The 23218-nt window shown below is 41.8% G+C and overlaps 1 protein-coding gene and 1 gene segment (V, D, J or C); one reads left to right on the forward strand and one right to left on the reverse strand.

The window, feature by feature from the left end:
* Positions 1-1839: 1839 nt before the first annotated feature.
* On the reverse strand, positions 1840-10577 carry LOC113010260 (zinc finger protein 260-like). The gene is made up of 3 exons (XM_026149255.1): positions 9987-10577; positions 4021-4380; positions 1840-3166 (listed from the first exon to the last, which is right to left on the reverse strand). The coding sequence occupies exons 1-3, from the start codon at positions 10156-10158 to the stop codon at positions 2103-2105; spliced, it is 1596 nt and encodes a 531-aa protein (XP_026005040.1). The 5' UTR covers positions 10159-10577; the 3' UTR covers positions 1840-2102.
* An 8309-nt stretch (positions 10578-18886) lies between these two features.
* Positions 18887-19493, forward strand: LOC113010359 (T cell receptor alpha variable 38-2/delta variable 8-like; the record flags this gene model as incomplete). The annotated part of the segment is given in 2 exon segments: positions 18887-19085; positions 19171-19493. Coding segments are annotated over 2 exon segments (369 nt in total), but the record flags the coding sequence as incomplete, so codon positions are not given.
* Positions 19494-23218: the final 3725 nt, after the last annotated feature.

Here is a 23218-nt window from a genome sequence, read left to right on the forward strand (position 1 = left end):
TCAGTTTTTAAAACCTTAGGATGTAACTACAGCCCAGCCCATGCAGCAGTATATGAATGACTAACCTCGTATTGTGGATGGATTATCTCAGTTGTTCTCCTGGCTGAAGTTTGGTCCTTTTACAGCATCCTGCCATGCGATTACATTTGTTCCTGACCACCGAGAACACTCACGTTAACTTTTATCGAGTGGAAAAAAAGTTCGCTTGTTTATATTATGCTAACATAGCTGTGTCGCTAGCGGTCACGTAGCACATCATTATATACAGCTAGCCCAACTTCAGTAAGCCTACAAACGTCACTGCTGTTTAGTTTTCTGTCTTCATTTATGTTGGAAGTGATAACAGAGCTGTACGTTTGAATTTGTTTCCAAAACCGCGCAGTCAGGACATGCTTTATTGTATTTAGATAGAAGCTAGCGAGCTAACTCCCTGCTAACTTCTAACTCCGTTAAATGTCATAAATTCTGTTTTCATGGATGCCTGGATGTTAAACTCAATTGTTACACCTGGTAGAGCAGAACGCTGATCATTTTATTAAAGATGAAAGACTTGGGGCTCGGTCACTCAGGCACAGCTGGGAGCCGGCGGAGCTCACGGGCGCGTCACTGCAACTCCCCCTGACTTCTGCTCCGCGGCTGCTGAGTGAGCCCTCATCTGGGACTCTCCTCAGCTCTTACTGGAACAGTGGCGCGGCTGCCCCTCTGTTGGTCTTCCATGGTCTCTTGTGTTCTGGGGGCCTCTGGATGTCTGGAGTTTTGATCTCCTCCATACCTGCTTCATACCCTGGAGGACGGGGCTGTGGCCCCCCCACACTCCCTAGCAGATCATTACATGGAGAAACCTTTGGAATGCAAGCATGCTGATCCACACAGGTATGCACACATGGGTATTCACAGACGCGGACTAAAGCTTTCTTGGCTGCTGCCTCAAAGCACACTGTGCGCTGTCTATCTTGCGTGCTGCACAATATCGTTTATTATTTAGTAAATATTGATATCTATGACTAGCTAGTTTATTGTGATGGTGCTTTGTTTTCTCTATTATTATGTTACTCTTTGTTGTTTGCTGTCTCCTCTGTTTGTTTTTTTTGTTTGTTTGTTTTTTTTTTTCCTCTCCATACAGGTGACCCAGGAGTTCTTTTTTTTTTTTCTCTCTCTTCCCCCCCCTTCTCACCGTCTCTTCTCCCCTTTGGTTTTCTTTCTTTCTCTCCCCCTCTTTCTCTCATTCATTCCCCCTATTTATTAAAAAAAAAAAAAAAAAAAAAAAGACAAAGGATGAACTGAAGCTCTGCCATCACGTAATGTCGCATACTGCTGTTTCTGATGTCATTTAAAAAAAAAAAAAAAAAAAAAAAAAAAGATGAAAGACTTTTGACAGTTTTTCAACTCTCAGTAATGCCATAGTGATCGTTTGATATATGGACCTGTAGCGGAGTTTAGGCCCAGACACGGCTAGTGACGTCAGACTGAACAACCGGATAGGATATTATGGTCGACAGTATCGAACGCTGCACTGAGGTCTAGCAGGACAAGCACAGAGATGAGTCCACTGTCAGAGGCCATAAGAAGATCATTTGTAACCTTCACTAAAGCCGTTTCTGTGCTGTGATGAGCTCTGAAACCTGACTGAAACTCTTCAAATAAACCTCTGCAGATGAGCTGTTAGCTTTTTTATAACTACTCTTTCAAGAATTTTTGACCACAACCACAACAGGCTGGTAAGCAAACTGAACAGAGTCGAGAACATGTTTCACCTGCAAGATAAGTCAGGTAAGCCAAGCTTCTGGTGGGGTTGGAGAGCAGAAGAAAATTAATTGATGCGCACACAAAAAAAATAGCTCCTATATATTATTTTATATAATTTTCACACAATATAAACTTTTAATTCCACAAAACAGAAATTGTCAGCTATCAAATATGCGGCAAGTAAAAGAAAAACAAAATAATCCAAAAAGCAAAAATCTGAACTTCAACAATGTTACGTCTGAAAGTTCAGGAAAAGGTTAAACCTATCTCACATGTAACAAACCAACACATTTTCAAGTGGTTTTTTTTTTTTTTCCAAGCTTGGCTTCCATGATAATATTTTTTCTGTACAAAGACTACAATTTCTGGCCCGTGTGAGTTTTCATGTGGCGCAACAAATGACTACTAGATATGAACATCTTCCCACAAGTTTTACAATGATACGGCCTCTCGCCTGTGTGAGTTCTTATATGCACCAATAAATGACTACTACATCTGAACATTTTCCCACATGTTTTACAAGTATAAGGTTTCTCACCTGTGTGAGTTCTCATGTGCTTCAATAATGAACTATTACATGCAAACATTTTCCCACAGCTGTTACACAGATAAGGTTTCTCACCTGTATGAGTTCTCGTGTGCTTTAACAAATAATTTCTAGATGCAAACATTTTACCACATGTTTTACAATGATAAGGTTTCTCGCCTGTGTGAGTCCTCATGTGGATAGATAAAGAACTGCTACAGGCAAACATTTTCAAACAAGTTTTACAAGGATATGGTTTCTCACCTGTGTGAATTCGCCTGTGCTTCAGTGAATCGCTACTGTATGCAAACATTTTTCCACATGTTTTACAAGAATATGGTTTCTCACCTGTGTGAATTCTCATGTGGTAAGTCAAAGCACCCCTCTGAGTAAAACCTTTCCCACAAGTTTTGCAAAAATACGGTTTCTCACCTGTGTGAACTGTGTAATGTCTTTTCATTTCATAATTCTGCTTAAAAACTTTTCCACAAATCTCACATTCTAAAGACTTTTTACATTTGTCAGAGTTACACTGATTCTTCGACGTAGGGGAATCTACTGCATGGTTGTGACTTTTGGTTCTATTTGTATTTGACCCTGAATCTACATCCATGCTTCCTTCCTGATTTTGGCTCTCAGCAACAGCAGAGCTATGAGAGAGGAGATGATTGCCGTTTGATTCTGGTTCATTTTGCTCACTTTCCTCATAAACAGCAGTCACCATAGAGGTATCAGTCTCCTCCTGACTGCTGCACAGTTCCTCCTGTTCCTCTTTAATCTGTGGAGGTTCCGGTTCCTCCTGCTCCACACTGGAGCTCCTCTCCTGGTTCCAGAGCTGCTGCTCAGGGAGAACCTCCTCCTCCTCCTCTTTAAAGACAGGCTGCTGTGGGACATCTGGAGGGACGAAAGGAGAAAACAAAAAGGAAAGTGGTGTGGTAGAAAATCATCTCAGTAAATATACTAGCAAAATAATTTTCTACAACATGAACATGTTGTTCAGAAATACACAAAAAGCTTCCATTTCTGGTCAATGATCACTGATGTCAGTCTAGTCTTTATTCCAACCTTCCCAAATTTTTTTTTCTCTCTCTTTTTTTTTTTTTTTTTTTTTTTAAAATAGGAAAAGAAGTGATAATAATTTTTAAAGAACTATCAATTAGATGTATTTTGGGCAATTTCCATTGTAAATATTCAGGGGAAAAGAGAAAGGTAGAGTGGAGCTGAGCTGTGATGTCATCGAGTACAACACTGTTTCAATCATAAAATAACCACAGTGAGTCCTCGAGTACTTGAAAGTCTGGACTAATTGGTGAACTTGTAAAGAATGAACTAAGAAATACACAAGTATGAACCTGACTCACATAGCATTAAGAAAAGATCATTTACAGTATGGAGAGGGAGGGAGGGGTGAGACATTTGTAGACCAGTGAGGGGCTGTGATTCAGAAAGAACTGATGTACCATCCTGAAGAAATGATTACAACAGAAAATCGTATTTGGATGAGCAAGGAGCAGAGATGGAAATTTTGGATCACACTCTCAGGCCCCCTCCTGTATCTGAACAGTGTCTCAGCTGCTCAGATACATGAATGCCTGGCTTTCACTTAGGGAGCAGTTGGAGAATAAATGCAGCGCAGCGCAGTCCTGTCCTCTGTTTGCTCTTTGTTAGCTCACATCTCCAAAAAGTCCTCACAATCAGAAACGTCCCGCAGAGCTGTGATCAGGATCCTCCCTCAGAGGGACACTCACCTGTCCTGTGCAGCTTGATTTGGGGTTTCCAGGTGATATCCAGCAGTCTGCGCTGACGGTCGATCTCTTCCTCGTACTGGACAGATTCATTCATATCTGCTAATATTTCTTTAGATTTGGACGGAATAAATGTATCAGGATCCTGAGAGAGGAGCTGCTTCCTGTGTGGTTCTGGTTCACTGTGCTCTCCTTCCTCAGCAGCAGTCACCATGAAGGTATCCGTCTCCTCCTTCAGTCCCAGCTGCTCTCCCTCCTGACTGCTGCACAGTTCCTCCTGTTCCTCTTTAATCTGTGGAGCTTCTGGTTCCTCCTGGTCCACACTGGAGCTCCTCTTCTTACAGACATAATGCTGTGGGAGTTCTGGAGAAAGACAGGGACACATGCCAAAAGAAAGTGATGACGATAAACTCTGGACTCTTACTGCATTTAAAATTGTGGAATGATTGTGTCTGAGGCAGGTCCTTAGTTAAAGTTTGAGCTCTAGAACATAAAGTCTTAGCTTCAGCTCTTTGTAGACTGACTAAATTGTAGCTCTGTTGAGTTGTCTGGAATGTAAATGGCCTGTATTTGTATAGCGCTTTACACATTCAGTCATTCACCCATTCTCACACACCTACCTAAATAACCTCCTCTCTGAGACTGATTGAAGATGATGTCATTATTGGTCGATAGCATGTCAAAATGCTTCCTAACTGCTGATATTTATTCGTTTTGGTGGCTCCATAATGTGCTAACAGTCTCCGTGCACGCTCGTGATGATCCTCAGAATCACTTAGATCCCGTTCATGCATAAAACTAATTCCCAGGTCTTTTCATCAGCTCGAATCACATAACGAGGCAGTCGCACATTTCAGAGAAACGGGGCCTCGTTTATCTTTGGTCATGTGATATTAACAGACCTCGACACTGGTTTCATTTGGACACGCCCCTTTTAATCAACACAGGCCTCAGTGCCAGACATATCATCACCACTTGCGTGGTTTGTTCTGGGGAAGGAGCTTAAGCTTTGTAAGCCTGAGTTTTGCTCCTGAAGAGGAGCTCAAGGTGGAGCGCAAGAGTAAAGGCTGGACAGTAGCCCAACAGCCACAGGGCTAGCCTGTGGGATTTTGTTTAGTTGATTTATTCATTCATTTAAGTTTCCTTTGTTTTTGTTTTTTTACAGTTCTTAATTTGTTTGTACAAGTTTGTTTTTGGTCGTTCATGCCACCGGCCTGTGCGGCCATCACTGTGGGTTTTTGTAAGGAAATTGCACGTCAGGTGAAGAGAATGCCTGCCTCCACCTGTGCTTACTCCACCACACCTGCAGCCCCCTTACGAGCTAACAGAGTCAACAAGGCAGTATTTATGATTTTTATAATCAGCACAGTGTGTTGCCAAGGAGACGATAGTGACATTGACATGCATTTGAAATTCATCGACATCTTTATCTTTCTTATACTTACAATAATAATAATAATAATAATAATAATACAGTATTTTCCTCTATTCTAAAGAGTTTTATTGCTGCTAGTTAAAGACACTGAAATATAGTCATTCATGGTGCTTTTATTATTCTCTCATAATAAGACTTGAAAATGATCATAGATGAACCCGAGAACACGTTTAATCAGAAAACATGCTGATTTTCATTTTTTATAAATGGTTGAATACGTGCTGATTGCAGCAGAGAACAGGGAAAATCTTGTGATTTCTATGATGTAATAATTTCAGATTTCGACAGATATTAAACTTGAAAATGATCCTTGATTCACCCGAGGACGACTTGAACAAGAATGTAGGGTTATCATTGATAACAGGTTGGTTGTTATATTCTTAGAAATGCATAATTGTGCCGGTGTGTATTTTGTATTTCCCTTTTAGTTTTGGTAAAACAAAAACGTTATCACGTGTAAAATCTTGTGGAATTTGATGATCAAAAATTGCCACTGAATTATATTACACACTGCAACAAAAGGAACGGCGACGTACTAACAGATCATCCCAACAGGAAGAGGAAACAACCTTTTGGAATACAGATTGTGAACTTTCGAGCTGCATGTAAATGCATCAAATGCAGCCGCATATTGAACAGCACATAACCATGTAAAATTACTTACACGTAGACTACATCATGTGTTCATCCATCGATCAGAGTGTGTTGGAGCCATTTGTTCTTTATTTTTATTATATTTTGAAATTTGTTAAAGTTTGTTGTTAGTTTACTTATATTTTGGGGTTTATTTACAAGTTTATTTGTAGGTTAATATTTATAAAATAAATGGTGGAGAGTCCCAGATATATATCTCTCCACCATTTGACCTTAGAACTGAAGAAGCTTCTCGGATGAGAGGTGAAACGTCTTCAAGCAACTTAAAGAAGTCCAGACGCTTTTCTTTGCAAGCTCCTTTGACTACGATGACCTGGATGACTGAGAACCTTCACAGACAGTCAAACCAGATGTTTCCCCGTTATGTCGATATCAGCTAGTCAAGTACACACCTACACAGCATGAAAAAAAGTCCATGAAAAAAGCCACACAAAAATGAATGATTGCTGGTAAGGGTTTCTATACATTAGTATTTACGAAGGGTATGTTGTCAGCCGCAGCTTTAAAGTTTCAAGTTCCACCAAGCAAAGAAAAAAGGGAAGTAATTTTGCCACTAATGTCAGTTCAGTTCCAGGAGTCAAAACTCAATCCACTGGAAGCAGAACAAATCCCACCGTTTGTTTTGTTCACACAGCAATCATTTACTAGAGAATTGCAAGCAGTTCAAAGCTAAAATGCATCGGGATGAGTTGACTTTTATCAAGGAAAGGGGAATTTGTTTTTGTTGTTTGAAAGTTGGTCACACAAGCAAAGACTGTAGGAGTCGTTTGGATTGCAACGTGTGTCACCAGGGGTTCTTCATATAGAGCGGAGAGTTCCATGTGCATCCTCAGGTCATGAAGTTGATGCATTTTCTTTTCTATTTTTCCAGTTCAAGTTAAGAGCCAAAAGAGCAATAAAACTGTGCAAACCTTTGCATTTTTGGATCCTGGAAGTTCAGGTACATTCTGTACAGAAACTCTGGCAAAAAGACTGAATCTAAAAGGTAAAAAGACCAATATCCTTTTGAGAACAATGAGTCAAAATAGGATTGTTGGTGCACAAGTTCTGTCTGGTCTGGAAGTGTCTGGTATGGAAGCAAATGATTTCATGGCGTTGCCAGATGTTTTGACTCAAAAGACTATGCCAGTTTCTACGGTAAATATTCCCCAGTAAGGCGACATCGATCAGTGGCCTCATCTTAAACCTGTTAAACTTCACAACATTGATGCAGACGTGGAGCTACTGATAGGCACTGATGCTTCCAACGTTTGAGAGCCATGGAAGGTGATAAACAGTGTGGAGGGTGGACCTTATGCTGTAAAAACCAAAGTTGGCTGGGTCATAAATGGTCCCCTGTGCACTGGAAGTAACAGCGGAAATAAAAACTGCACTGCTGTAACAGCCAATAGGATTTCTGTTGAGCGTCTTGAAGAAATGTTGATTAAACAGTACAATCATGATTTTAATGAAAGCTCCTCAGAGGAGCAGACTGAAGTCCAGAGAGGATCTGTGTTTCATGGATATTGTTAGTAGCTCAATAAAACGTATTGGAAATCATTATCACATGGATTTGCCTTTCAGGAGAGAAGGTCCCAGCTTGCCAAATAACCTCTGTGTCGCGGAGCAGCGTCTCCAGAGTCTCAGACGGAGATTTGAAAAGGATGCTCGTTATAAAGATGAATGCACTGAATGTGTAAACAACATGCTTGAACAAGGATATGCCGAGCTTGTGCCTGCAGAGGAGTTGCACAAAGATGATGGAAAGGTGTGGTACATCCCTCATCACGGAGTGTATCATCCCACAAAGGGCAAGTTAAGAGTTGTATTGGACTGTGGAACAACTTATAAAGGAGCATCATTGAACAGTCAGCTTCTACAGGGACCTGATCTCACAAACTCGCTGGTTGGGGTTCTGATCAGATTTAGACAAGAGCCTGTTGCATTAATGGCGGACATTGATTCCATGTTTCACCAAGTGCACGTCTCAGAAAAACACGTCAACTTTCTCCGTTTCCTGTGGTGGCAACATGGCGACACTACAAGGTTGGCGCAGGAAAACAGGATGAAGGTGCATTTGTTTGGAGCAGTATCTTCGCCAAGCTGTGCAAATTATGCTCTACAGAGAACTGCAGATGATAATGCACAACAGTTTCCAGCTGAAGTGGTTGATACAGTCAAAATAAACTTTTGCGTGGATGATTGTTTGAAATCTGTTGCTTCAGAAGAGGAGGCAGTGCACATGGTGAAGAGGCTGACAGATATCTGCGCTAAAGGAGGATTTAAGCTTTCAAAATGGATCAGCAACAGTCGCACAGTGCTCATGTCCATCCCAGAGGAAAGAAGAGCAAAGGAAATTAAGGCTCTGGATTTGGACACAGATCAGCTTCCAGTTGAGAGAGCACTGGGTTTACAGTGGTGCATAGCAACAGACAAGTTCCAGTTCAGAACCTCCCTGCAGGACCGTCCAACAACCAGAAGGGGCATTTTGTCTGTGGTCAGCTCACTGTATGATCCTTTGGGAATCTTGTCTCCCTTCAGTTTGCCAGCTAAACTGTTGCTACAAGAGCTTTGCTGACAAAATTTAAGTGGGATGAAGTTATTCCCCACTCTCTTTCCCAGCGGTGGCGTGATTGGCTGGAGGATCTCCAGCTGATTTCAAAGTTCAAAGTGGAACGTTGCATTAAACCAAGTTGCTTTGGAAGACCAGATAAGGCACAACTTCATCATTTTCTGATGCAAGTCAAGATGGTTATGGAACGGTGTCATATTTAAAGTTGGAAAAGAAAAACCTCACATGTTGCTTTTATCCTGGGAGAAGCTAGAGTTGCTCCTCTCAAGCAAACTACAATTCCCAGGCTGGAAGTGACGGCTGCAGTTCTTGCAGTTCGAGTGAATATGCTTCTGCAAAAGGAGCTGCAGGTAAGGTTGGAAGAATCAGTTTTTCGGACTGATAGTACAACAGTACTGAAATACATCTCCAATGAAACCTGAGGATTTAATACTTTTGTTGCAAACAGAATTGCTGTCAATCGAGAAGCAACAGATGTGAATCAGTGGAGATACGTTTCTTCTAAGGAGAATCCTGCAGATGATGCATCCAGAGGCATGAGAGCTGGGGATTTCCTCAAATGTAGGAGATGAATTAAAGGGACAGAATTTCTCTATAAGTCAGAAAAGGAATGGCCTAAACTGGATGTGGAGTACAGTGTAATTTCTGCAGATGACCCAGAGGTCAAAAAGGACCTGACAATGAATGTCGTTGTGAAGGAATTACAAAATCCTACCAACTATCTTATCCATTACTTCTCGTCTTGGGCAAGACTTAAAATCTCTGTAGCCTGGCTTTTAAAGCTGAAAGAGGCCTTGGTGCTGCTGGTGCAGAAGAGGACAGAGTTGCTTGCTGCAGGTTTGAATAAGAATGATCTGGAAAGTCAGAAAGAAGTGGAGATAAGAATGGAAAGGTTTAAGACCACTTTGAAGAAAGGAAATATGACTCCAGAATATGTAGCAAAGACAGAACGAGCTATTATTCAATATGCACAACAACAGAAATTTAAAACTGAAATGGCTTTAATCAGCAATGGCCTGAAAGGAGTCTCCAAGGGAAGTAGTCTCTACAAACTTGATCCAGTGTTGGATGCAGGAATCCTCTGAGGGGGTGGCCGAATGACTAAAGCAGCCACGACTATGGAAGTAAAGCATCCTGCAATTTTGACAAAGCATACGCATGAGTCACTGATTTTACGCCATATCGATCAAAGGTTGGGACTCGCAGGAAGAGCGACATGCTGTCAAAACTGAGACAAAAATACTGGATACTAAATGCAAATTCTGCTGCCAGGACAATCATTTCTCGTTGGTCAAACAAAAGGAATTGCCACTACAGAGGGACACTCACCTGTCCTGTGCAGCTTGATTTGGGGTTTCCAGGTGATATCCAGCAGTCTGCGCTGACGGTCGATCTCTTCCTCGTACTGGACGATCGTTTTTTCAAACTCCAAGAATATTTGTTCAGCAGCAGCAGTTAGTCGCTCGTTGATGAACTCTCTCAGATACTGAACTGAAGGCATCGTTGCTGCCGCAGCTCACACACTCAGCTCACACACCAACATAACCGACCTCCAGCTCAGTCACACAGACAGCTAACACTACTTCCGCTTTTTCCTTGTTCACTTCCGTCTAGTGTCGCACAGTAAAGTTCCGCCAGAACAGCACATAAGATCTATCGTACAGTTTTAGTTTGGATATTATTTCTGCTCCCGTATGAACAGATTCATCTGTAAATAAAGTTCACGTCCAAATAAAAGTCAAATAATCAGATATTTGTGATGCAGCTCATCAGAGTTACAGCTGTAAATGTCCATCAGCTTAAATACATTAAACAGCCAATCATATAGCTGCAGACATTTAAAACTCCACCCTGTGGATCACCAACATTAATATTGTTCTTCGGATTCTCTGAATCTTTTAATGTTGTAATTGTAACCGAGGACAAGGGAAGAGTAAACGGGGCACAGAAATAAAATGATAATTTATTTATTACATTAGTTAAACATACAAAGTCCCAGTTATTTCCAGACACTTACAACATCCTGCTGATATCCCAGCTGCACATGAGACTTACCACACAAATGGTGTGCAAATTACACAACGCTGCAAACCGTTACACCCCGTTTAGCAACACTGCAACCGATTCACCTGCGGCACGCACTGCAAACAATTCGGGTCTCAGCACAGCTGGGAAGCAGCGCTATGCATGGCCTGTAATATAAAGGGAAGTGACACAAACAAATAAAAAAACTAAGGAGGTTAGTCCGCCCTTACACAACTCACTGCCAATCAATAACCGTCTTTACAGCTGGACGGACTAACCAAAACAATCAAAAGAACGAAGGACAGCAGAGACAGCACAGCTGAAAAACACAAACAACATTATCGATTAAAATATTACCCAATAAAATATCAATATTATGAAACCATTCAAAGTCAAAGCTAAAACAAACACTCAATATGCCTACAATATTGATCAGTCTCCCTGCGCGCAGTCGATCTGGGGCTTGATCAATTCTTCCATTAAAAAAGTCCAACGACACATTAAAAATCGGCACCTACAATATGATCCAAACAAAATGGCAAAAGTCTCTTACCGGTAGTAGAACCACTCGCACCCGAGTGAATTAATCGCCTCTGGGTTTTTTCCACAGAAGAGCGCTGACTTCACCCCACACACCCACTACCCTTTCACAGCTTTTCAGCCAATCACCTGGCAGAGAGCAACAACCTGCAGGTTGAACTGTAGATGATGAATCTGAGAAACATAATTGTTTGATTCCTTTCGCAGAGAGTGGATCGCTCTAACTCTGACACTCTCAGCCTCTCTGGGACGATCTTTTTATCCACACGTTAATAAAGCAGCTCATTAATGTCACGTGTTCAGCCTCTTCTTCCTTTGAATCACACTTTTCCAGTCTATTGTTGCCCCACCCTCACTTAAAAAACACGATGGGACAATAAGTAATGAAACAAGCTCAGATTTGTCAGATAATGAATAAATATTATCTTCATAATATTTTACATAGATGTAGGCTTGAAGGTGCTCACAAATCCTTGTAAAGCTAGTTTCAGCTGCTCTCTTAACCACAGGAGTTTTGTCACAGTAGGTTTGCTTAGTCCAATTTTTACATTTGATGCTCTTCCTGATGCAAAATCAGTATCGTCCTTTAGAGAAAGCTGCTCTCTCTTGTGACTGCTGCAGAGTTCCTCCTGGACTGCAGGGACAAAAGGAGATCAGAAGAAAACTGACATAAATCTTGCCTAGGGCGCCAGATTGGTTAGGGCCGTTTCTGCTTTGTATACATGTGTGCCTGTGTATGACGTTATATATTAATGAACTTATGCATATTCATGTAACCACAATGAAAGGAGTGCTACAGGGAACCTGGCTGAGAGTCTGACGGAGGTCAGGTGGCTCCAGTTGGGTCTCCCTCATGCATGAGTAACACAAAGAACTTTGGTGACTTGCGTCTTGCTTTTTGCTGTTGTAGTAAAATTGTCTCATTCCAGCGAAGGGCTGTGCTACACAGACCCATCACATTTCATTTACTTTGTTCATGCATTTGTGATCCATCCTAGTGAATCCAGCCTCCAGCCTGAAAGCTAAAGTGCTTCTATTGGTTCACTAACAGGAAGTGTAAGAAAGAAGTGAAAAAATATATAAAACAGGAAACAGCGATTCGGGGAGGAGCACGGAGGAGTGACTGAACTGCAGAGGAGAGAAAACCTTCCACTTTCATTAACAGACCACAAAGGTTAAAGATTTCCAACATGCTGCCTCTGGACTGTTATCTTATTTCTCTACTGATTATGACTTGTCTAACAGGTACGATATTATGTGTTGTATACATTTAAAAATATTTTAGTCATTGATAAATATGATTACACTGAAGAAAATGGGACATTGTACAAACATATTTGTCTCATTTTAGGAGTCAGATGTGAAGAACTCACTGCAGACAAGGAAGACACGTCCAGTTTGGAAGGCAGCGCTGTTACTCTGTCCTACAGATACTCCAAACAAGCGTATGAAAGCGATGAATTTTACTGGTATCGACAACATGCAGGAAAAGCACCTGAGCTCCTGATCGCTCACGTGGGATCAAAGAATTTAATGAAACGAGAATCCTCCAGAGTGTCTTTCAAAGTGGTCGATGACAGAAGACAAATAACAATCTCCTCTGCTGCAGTGTCTGACTCTGCTGTGTACTACTGTGCTGTGAGGCCCACAGTGACAGGAAACAGCAAAACTCTGTACAAAAACCTTTGGAGCAAACAGAATACTCCACAACATCCACTAGAGGGAGCCACACACCTTTGTTAGGATACAGACTAACTCATAACACAGCTGTGATGAAGAGCTTCAGATGAAGTTAATGTGATTTGAGCCTCCTCCTCCTCCTGACTGCAGAAACCTGTCTGACTCCAGCTGTGAACATCAGACCACTCACAGCTAACTCCCAGTGAACATCACTTCCAACATTTCTCCTCTGGAAACATGGAAAAACTGTCTGTGATCTGGATCTTTGCAGCTCTCGTAGGTACGTATGTTTCTGACAGGAACACCTGAAGTTCAAAGACATGTTTACAGTGTTACAGATTCAGTTTGGACTTTCTTTGAGCTCAAGTTTGGAGTGATTAAACAGAAAAATATTTCAATTGTGAAATCAGAGAAACGTCAGAGAAACCAGAAGTAAAATGTGTTTAAAAAAACACAGTAATACTCACAGATACTCAGCCTCATGGACAATGTTAGTCTGATGGCTTCATTTTCTCTACTTTTCCAGGACTAACAGCTGGAGACTCAATCACTCCTCAACGAGATAAAGTCACTGCAACAGAAGGAGAATCTGTCACACTCACATGTAGCTATGAGACGAGTGAAAGTGATGTTTGGCTTAACTGGTACAGACATGATTCTGACCTTCAGGCTCCTCAGTTTATACTCTACAAAGGAGCAAGATCACAGAGTGGCAATGAATATATCCCTGATAATCGATATGACTCAGAAACATCACCTACATCAACTAATCTGACCATAGCAGCCCTAACCCTGGCAGACACAGCTCTCTACTACTGTGCTCTAGAAACACAGTGATACAAAGTGTAGAAGAGGCTGTACAAAAACCTGAACACAGATATCTGACTACTCTTCAAAGAGGAGGGAAGTGGTATTCAAAGCACAGCTTCATATCAGATGGATTCTGCTAATTCCTGTTTTATCAGAGTCACTGTGGTTACAGCTGCTAATGAAACACTGTGGGAGGATTCACATGAGCAGCAAATCCACATCAACCACAAACCAACTGCAGGAACGTTCAGACATTTCAGAATCAGAGAAAATTTGTTAATCCCAGAGGGAAATTGAGTTGTCATGGCAGCAAATATATAACAAACAACAAGCACTTATCTAAAATGAGTGTAGAAACAGAGTAGTGATAGATAAATAGATAAATATAGAGATATAGGTATAAACATAAATTGACATTAGTGATGAGGTGTGTGTCTGTGTGTGTGTGTGTGTGTAAGAAAAAAGCATCAGAAGTCAAATACAGTAACTAGTAATAAACTCCCAACATTGTTGGTGCATTAATGATGTTTTATAGCTGAAACTTTTACTTTGTTATTCTCACATTTTCTCCAGAAGGGTTTAAACTTGTAATTGAGACCTAAACTGATTGCACTGGCACATGAAAGTCACCAAGGGATTGTGCACACAAAACAAAGATGAAGAGATCTCTAACCCTAACCCTTTTGATACTGCAATACCTGCTTGTAGATTTGTCATAACTTTGACTGACAGCTACTCCAAATGGCCTGAGCTTGCCTTTTCACCTTCTGCTACTACTAATGATGTTATTCACTTTCTCTCATCTGTCTTTTGTCATCATGGCAACCAGAGACCATCGTAACAGACAATGGTACACAGTTCACCTCTGTAATGTTCCCCTCATTCCTCCAGAATAGAGGCACCTCCCACAGCAGAACATCTGTCTACTACCCAGCTGCAGACGGAGCAATCGAACGGTTTCATCGTGCCCTCCGCACCTGTATCCAGACAGCAATCCAGCAGTCAAAACCATGGAAGGAGACTGCGCTGGATTGGCTTCAAGTTTACCGTGCAACACTGCATGCAACACCACGTGCAACTACTCTCCTCTCTCCCTATGATCCTATTATCTCGCCTTTCCTGCTTGTTAATGCTCGCACCTGACTCTTAGACTCTATTTTTCCTTATACATATTTTTTACGACTTGTGCTTTTATTATGTTTTTATTTTAATATGCATATTATATTACCCCTGTGTATTAGTGGCATTGACCTGTGAGTATATTTGATACTTTGCTAAGGCCTTATAATAGGGGAGACCGGGGATAGTTGTAACTAGAGATGGACCGATCCGATATTACGTATCGGTATCGGTCCGATACTGACCTAAATTACTGGATCGGGTATCGGAGAAAAATAAAAAATGTAATCCGATCCATTAAATATCACAAAAGCACCTCACAAAACTTGCAACACGCCGTAGCTCACCTCAGAAAGTTAGCACGTCAGAGCAGTATGCATCACGTGATAGAGCGGCTGTGGCATGCGGGACCTGTCGGTGGTCTGGATAGCATTTGGAGCTTCGCTAGCAACCTGGCATTTCATCTCCGACAAAGTTATCCCCGAGAGAAGTAAAGCAAGTGTGTAAGTCCATCTCTGAATGTTTGTAAAGCATTCCTGCGTTAAGCTTAACAAGCGACTGCCTCTCCTGCTGCTACTTCAATCATGAAACTGCTTAACGATCAGCTGATCGGCTTTTCTGTCACGAGTCCGTGTCTCTAGTTTGTTTTTGGCCCACTTTGCACCAGAAAGAGGAAACCAGCGGCTGAACAACAGCAGCACGTTTAAGCTTGATCAGCTGTTGTTAGAATGTATTTAATATTACTTTCTACTCCAGGATCTTTTTCTACAGCTGACGTAACTGTGCAGGGGCGGATCTAGCAAAGTTTAGCCAGGGGGGCCGATAGGGCATGAACAGGGAAAAGGGGGCACAAAGACATACTTTTCTTTCTTATTCTCATTTAAAATGTCGAGCTTTTAATAAATAATTATCTGACACCCAAAGTTTTAATCTGATGTAAAATGAATAGAAGTCAATTACTGTATATAGTGACTATTAAGTCTAATATATATACCCTAGTAAGCTATAGTACTTTTTCCTTTGGGAAGGTACCATCTGTGCAGTCTGCAATTTTGTTGAAGAAAGATGTTGAATCTATTTAATATTTCTTGAAAAATAATTGATTTCTGTGCATTTTTTTTTCACACTGCATCAAATTAAGGTTGATTACGTTGATTAAGCATCATGAGGTGGCGCGTGAGGGGTGGTTCCCTATTTTTTATTTATTTATTTTTGTTGTTGCTGGGAGTTGGAACCCTATTAGTTAGGTTGCTTAATATTTACGCTAAGTACTCTTTAAAATACCAGAATAGGGAGGATGGTGTAGGTTTAAGTTTATTAGATTGATCAGTATTGCTGAACTATGAATTATTATTTTTTTGCATACAGGTATAACAGAATAGCTTTAGTGTAGTTGTTGTTTTAAACTTGAGTATGAACTTATACAAAATGCAGCAAGATATTTAAAAAACAGTTTTGTTGATTAAAAAACACTATATCGGATTCATATCGGTATCGGCAGATATCCAAATTTATGATATCGGTATCGGACATAAAAAAGTGGTATCGTGCCATCTCTAGTTGTAACACTTCCAATTTCTCCAGTCAGGGCTAAGTTTCAAATGATGTGACTCATCCTGTGCATGCCCAACTCAGTTCTGCTATCACATGTGAAAAATCAGCACATTTTGTCAAACACAGACAATTTAACACGAAAAAAAGTAATTTGTATGCCAAAAAGTACGTTTTTCTACTTTATTTCAATTTCTAATAGCATTATCTGCTTTGCAGTTATACTCATCAAACTTAAATTGTGTTATTTGTATGTCTATGGGGATATATTCTGTGTAGGTCTTTAGTGCTAATGTTTTAGCCGTTGGCTGTAATGTTAGCTAGTTCATGGCTATAGGAGTCTGGGTTAGTTGTAACAATAATGCAGATGTTACCACACTATTACTTTAACTTATATTAAACAAGTTGGGGCAACGACATCAGCAGAGAGAGGTTCACTGGTCGCTTTTGTATATGCGGTTAATGCCATTGGCAACACAATTCCTCCACTGTTTGTGTTCCCACACATACATTATGCAGACCACTGTGTCAGAGATGGACCAGTAGGAAGTACTGGTAGTGGAAATAAATCAGGATGGGTGCAAGAAACAGATTTCCTCATCTTTCTGAAGCACTTTGCAAACCACACCAAGGTAAGCCAGGATAAAAAGTAATGGAATTGCGATGCTGGTGAACAACTACATTTTTTCAGCTTCATTGTTATGTTCAAAAGTTGTTGCAAGAGTTGTAGGTTACAATGCCCACTGAGCCAATGAGGCCAAACTCAAGGAAGACCAATCAAAATTAATGAAATATTCAGTTGCAGAAAATTCCATAATTTGTCTTTTTGGGGGGTTGGAATATGTTCAAAAGCTAGATTTCTGCATTCTGTCACACACACACACACACACACACACACACACACACACACACACACACACACACACACACACACACACACACACACACACACATAGCTACATAAATGGCTCTAAGTGCATTCATGTGTTGAATAAACAAAGATTACATGTTAATGTTTTGTTAGTACCCTTATTTCATTGTGTTACATTTCACCCCAGGATATGTTACAACTAACCCAGACTATGGGGTTAATTGTAACATTTCACTCTTCGTGTTTGAGACCATACCATGCAATGGGTAATTGTGCTGCAGAGAAAATAGCTGCACTATTTAATAGCAGAGACATGTAAATACTTTGCATTACATTTTGAATCCACTACCTTAAACGAGCTCCAATTTACAGACAGAAATGTCAAAAATGTTACAACTATCCCCGGTCTCCCCTACTTGTGTTACTTCTCTGTCTCTTATGTTAAGCACTTTGGTATACCGCTGGTTTTTAAATGTGCTCTATAAATAAAGATTGTTGTTGTTGTTATGAACTCCTGTATGGCAGGAAGATGCGTACTAAACTGGATGTACTCCCTTTGCCTTCTGCTGGCTGTGTCTCCACTGTTGCACGTCACTCAGTTCAGAGACGTCAGTTGAAAATGCAACGTTACACTGATGGTAGGCGTCACGGAAACCTTCTTTTCTACCAGGAGAGAGTGTGAGGATAAGGAAATCACACAAAGTTGCCAAAGGACATCCCAGATTTACTCCTGTAACAGTAACAAAGGCTCAAAGGCTCAAAGGCCTTCTTGCTGAGTGATGGAAAGATTTGGGATGCCACTCATCGAGCACGCTGTCGCCCAGAGACTGAAAAGAACGCTGACGCTGTGAGGCTGCACCACACTGGCTCACCTACTGCCAGAAGACTGCCACGCGTCAAGTACAAGCCTCGCTGGCACAAAGACTATATTGTATCATAATGGTTTTTCTTGATAAAAGGAAATTAGAGAAATGTTATTAATTGTTCTATTTTAGTTTAACAGAACTGATTTACTGCTGCCAGTGCACTAGGAACTAAAAAAATGAAATGGAAATAAGTGGAATAATAATTTCTTTTTTCATTCTACATAGTAGTGCAACATAATTCCGGGTTTATGTAGCTTTGCTAGTTGTAGTATTCTGATGTTACACCTGTTACTACAATTTAAGTTTACAAGTGTATTGTTGATTTGCCAAAAGGTGAATTACTTCATCTTGGTGCTGCGCTAGTTGGTGATAATTTTTTACGATGAAGTCTCTTTGATAAAGAGGGAGGAGCTGTTGTGTTTTACAATATTGCACCATTAGAGGGTGTTGTCATGAAAAAGTGCTGTTGAAAATACAGAGTTAGAAAACAGAGTTAAGATGGCGAACTGGAAAACACGTAACACCCTGCTACCTTTACGATTAAGGTTATGTGCTGCATTAATTAAAGAGCACTTGTTTATAACCAGCCATTGTTACAGGACGCTCTGCTCTTTCTTTACCCGTCGCCATGGTAAACCCTGTATCAGAGCTCCATTGATGATTTCTTTCTTCCTCGACTCACAGTTCAGTCTGTTAAACCTGCTTCCTGCAATAGGAGCAAATATCCACTGAAAGCAGCAGAAAGACGTGCTGAGTGTGAAGCTGTCAGCAGGGGGAATAACACAGCGCTGTGAATGAGTCCTGTCACTGTGATCAGGCTCCTCCTTCTAATCCACCAACTTAGTGTTGATGAAGACTAAACAGAGAGATCACAGCTTCTTTATACTTGCTGTAGCTCACAGTTACTCTACACTGCAGATATGACGCCTCTGTTCATCTCAGTGCTGCTGGCTGCTATGTGCCTCGGTATGAACACAACTCTGTTTCTTTGATATCAACATTGACGTGATTCTTTAACAGCACACTGATACTGTTTGTTGGTGTTTTACAGAATGCAGAGCACAACAAGACAACGTGCTGCAAGCAAAAGGAGAAGAGACTGCTGCTGCAGGAGGCACAGTGACACTTGACTGTCAGTATAACACCAGCTCATCAAATATTAATCTCTTCTGGTACAAACAGGATGGAAACAACAGCCCCAAATTCATCCTGAGCCGCGTTAGCAGGGATGATGGAAACACAGCAGACGAGTTCAAGGAGAGATTTTCCTCCACACTGGATTCCAGCATCAGATCAGTTCCTCTGAAGATCCAGAAGCTTCAGCTGTCTGACTCTGCTGTGTACTACTGTGCTCTGCAGCCCACAGTGACAGGAAACAGCAAAACTCTGTACAAAAACCTTTGGAGCAAAGACAACAGAATACTCCACAACATCCACTAGAGGGAGCCACACACTGTTAAACCATTTCAGTCTCATCTTTACTCAAATCTTCATCTTTCTCTCCAACAGAAATCAACCTGTCACTGATCAATAACAACATGATAAATGATTGATCACTGATCCCACAGAGGTGGTTGTAGGTAAAGTACAGACATCCAGGACTTTTTCCATCAACTTCTTTACTCCAAAGGGAAAAAGTGCAGAGTTAACTGAACCTTGTGCTACATTAATGTAAATGAATGCTATCAGCACACAGGAACACAAACTTTATTTCAGTGTAAATCTGAATTATATTAAAATCACTTCATTAGACTGAATCAGTGAAGTCGAACATGAGCAGAGAAAAAGAGGGAAAATGAAGACATTTCTGTTTTCTGTTGGCTCCATTAGAGAGTGACTGTGCCTCTCACAGGAACATGAGCAGAGAACAGGTTAAAGTGGACTCAGCAGGTGGGAACCCTAAAATCAGCTGTAGTGGCTCAGTGTGGGGAAAAGAATCAAACTCACAATCATTTCTGCTGAGAGCTCCAGTAGATTTGATTCAAGTACAGGCTGTGATCAGCTGATCTGAGCTTCACTGCTCTTTGTAATGTGAATTCAACCAGATGTGAGCAGGTGTTTGCGAGGATTCTGTCCGTGTGCTCCAGCTTCCTCCCACAGTTCAAAGACGTGCGCTTAGTGGGGTTAGGTTAGCTGGTGATTCTAAATTGCCCATAAGTGTGAATGGTTGTGTGTCTCTCTGTGTTACCCTGCCATAGACCAGTGACCTGTCCAGGCTGTGCCCCGCCTCTCGTCCTGCAGTAGCTGGGATGGCTCCGCCCCCCTAAATTGGATCAGTGGAAGAGAATGGATGGATGGACGTAAGCAGATGTTTCTGGGCTGATTTGCATCCTCTACACTGACAGTACACTGATTCTGCTGTCTTTATTCTGCACTACACAGTTGGTGTAAAGGTGGAAATCAGTGAATGGATCTCAGCATCATCGGCTACAATTCATCTGAACTTCACATCGTTTACACACTTAAAGGGAGTCACATGCAAGCTTTACATTTTCAGTTCATCAGATAACTCTAACATACTCTGGTGATTAATCCATGAATGGGGCTGCCTTACATGTGTTACTGTTTAGCCTCAACCTTCCCTAAAGCTGCTTTGTGGAACAGACAGAGTGGAGTCAGGTTGGGGAGCATCCTCCAGCTCATGGAAGCTGGACGAAAAGACCAAACTGTTGATGAAATGACTTCACCTGCGTTTGTTAACACTGCTAGTTCATCAGTTTTCCCCTTTGACTGTCTGGAGACACTGGTGACCTTTGACCTTTTGTACTTATTATTATTCTTTTGATTCCTATCATAACTATTATTATGTGCTGACCTGTTGTAGGATTCAGGCCATCGCTCTCCACACCTCTGGTTCTCCAGTGTATACAGTGTTGGGAAGGTTACTTTTAAAATGTATTCCATTACAGAATACAGAATACATGCCCCAAAATGTATTCTGTAACCTATTCCGTTACGTTACTCAATGACAGTAACGTATTCTGAATACTTTGGATTACTTAATATATTGTGGCGAGTTCAGACAAGGAGGAGACGGAGGTATCGTTTGGTCTTGCTTCCCGTGAGCTAGCCAGGGAGCACAGCCGTTTATTACATTTGCAGAAGAACACACTGCCACTAGCTAACTGCTCAGCGCGGCAACCACAACACACATAGGGCGCCCTCTGACCCCGGAAGGACACACCGTCGCAGCGAGAGGGCGTCACCCGTCACCATGGCAACATACACAAAACATAACTGTACAAGCAGAACCCCGAACAGCCCTGACCCGCTACAATATTATCATGCTTTTTACAACAACGTGAATGTACTGTTGCTGTGTGATTTATTACTATTACTGAAGGTCCGCGACTCCGAACTGTAGTAAAGGGACCTCTGACTAATGCTGGGCTCACACTGTGCGATTTTTGGCCCATTTTGAGCCGATTTTTGAGTCGTGCGATCGTTTTGGCGATCGGCCCGATTTTGGCCTTCATCGTGCGTCGTGCATCGTGTAGTATACGTGGGGTAACGAGAAGCGATTGACACCTCACGACCAGCTCCCGATCATCAATCGCTTGGTCGTGAGGGTGTCACCGCAGTTTGCCACACTGCGCACGCGCAAACACAAATGTCAGCGAAAAAGACGGCGTAGCACGGCAGTGCAGCGTGTGATCTGGACACAAGCGATGGAGGCACAACCTGTAGAACCATCCGAGCCCTTTCGATGTGGCCTCACAAAATTATCACGACCACAACAACCGTGAAAATAGTTGGATCGACACTGCTGCTCAATCACAGCTGCCTGACCAATGTTTTTCATTAGCAATTTAGCAAAGTTGATGGTGGTGGTGTGTCTGTGTGAGTGAAAGACGGAGAGGGAGAGCGGGCGACAGAATTTCTGTTATAACCTTCATGTTATGGACGCACAGTGTGAGCACTCAGGTCGCATCAGCGCATCGGGCCGTATAGTGTGAGACCTGCATCGTGACCTATGAACTTCTAACCCCTGCGAGTCAATCGTACAGTTTGAGCAGGAGCTGAATCGCGCGACTGAAAAAATCGCACAGTGTAAGCCCAGCATAATACGGCGGGGTCCCTGTCGGCTGGTAGCCGAAAAATAGCTCTACTTTGTTGTGTGGGTCAACTTTGCTAGCAGAGACAGAGAGAGGCGTTGAAAGGCTGCTCCAACGGAACTTATTGTTTTCGGAGGAAAACACGAACACGGTGTACAGTCGAGTCTTAATAGCTTACTTACAGCTGGGCTCGTCAGGCTCTCTTCTTGGCTGCAGTGGTTATTATTATATTTACATGCTTCCAGCTCCTGTTTCTGCTCGATGACAACTCGTACCTTTCCACTCCCCTTTTTCTCCCTCCTAACGCTCACAGACCCATAATGTGTATGGCAGTCCATTCTCCCTGCAGCACGGACTACACTGCCCATGATGCTACATTCTTTAGAGCTATGCTTGTAGCATTCTGCCTGTTAGCTTAGCACAACAACAACAACAACGAAAAGGCGCTCTCTCACCCAGGAAACACGCAGTCGCAGAGAGAGAGAGAGAGAGCGTCGCCCTGTAACCATGGCAACCGTAACGCTGCCGCCTGGAACAAAAGAACGTAGCTGTCAAACAAACCCAAACAGTCCTGACCCGCGACAAAATGAAACAGGAAAGTACCGCAGTGTAATCCATTTATTTCAACAAAGTAACTGTATTCTGAATACCACCTTTTTAAACGGTAACTGTAACGGAATACAGTTACTCATATTTTGTATTCTAAATACGTAACGGCGGTACATGTATTCCGTTACTCCCCAACACTGAGTGTATATAGTTACAGATCTCATCACTCTCCGACTCCTCCCTTGCTGCTGACCTCACCTTCCAGACATTGTTGGAATGAGTAGGACAGATGTGGAGTCCGGCTCGAGGTACCAAGCTGTTGGAACAACTCTTCAAGAAATGGAGAAACACAAGAGATGTGACTTTAAAGCTTTTAGTGACTTCAAGTGAGCAGCAGCAGCAACCATAACTTTGTGCGAGCGCTCTCTGGGGACGGCTCAGCGAGCTTCTTTTCTACAGACAAAGAGGATTTGTGTAGCATGTTGCATATCACCC

The sequence above is a fragment of the Astatotilapia calliptera genome, chromosome 18 (assembly GCF_900246225.1).
Source record: "Astatotilapia calliptera chromosome 18, fAstCal1.2, whole genome shotgun sequence".
Lineage (NCBI taxonomy): Eukaryota > Metazoa > Chordata > Actinopteri > Cichliformes > Cichlidae > Astatotilapia > Astatotilapia calliptera.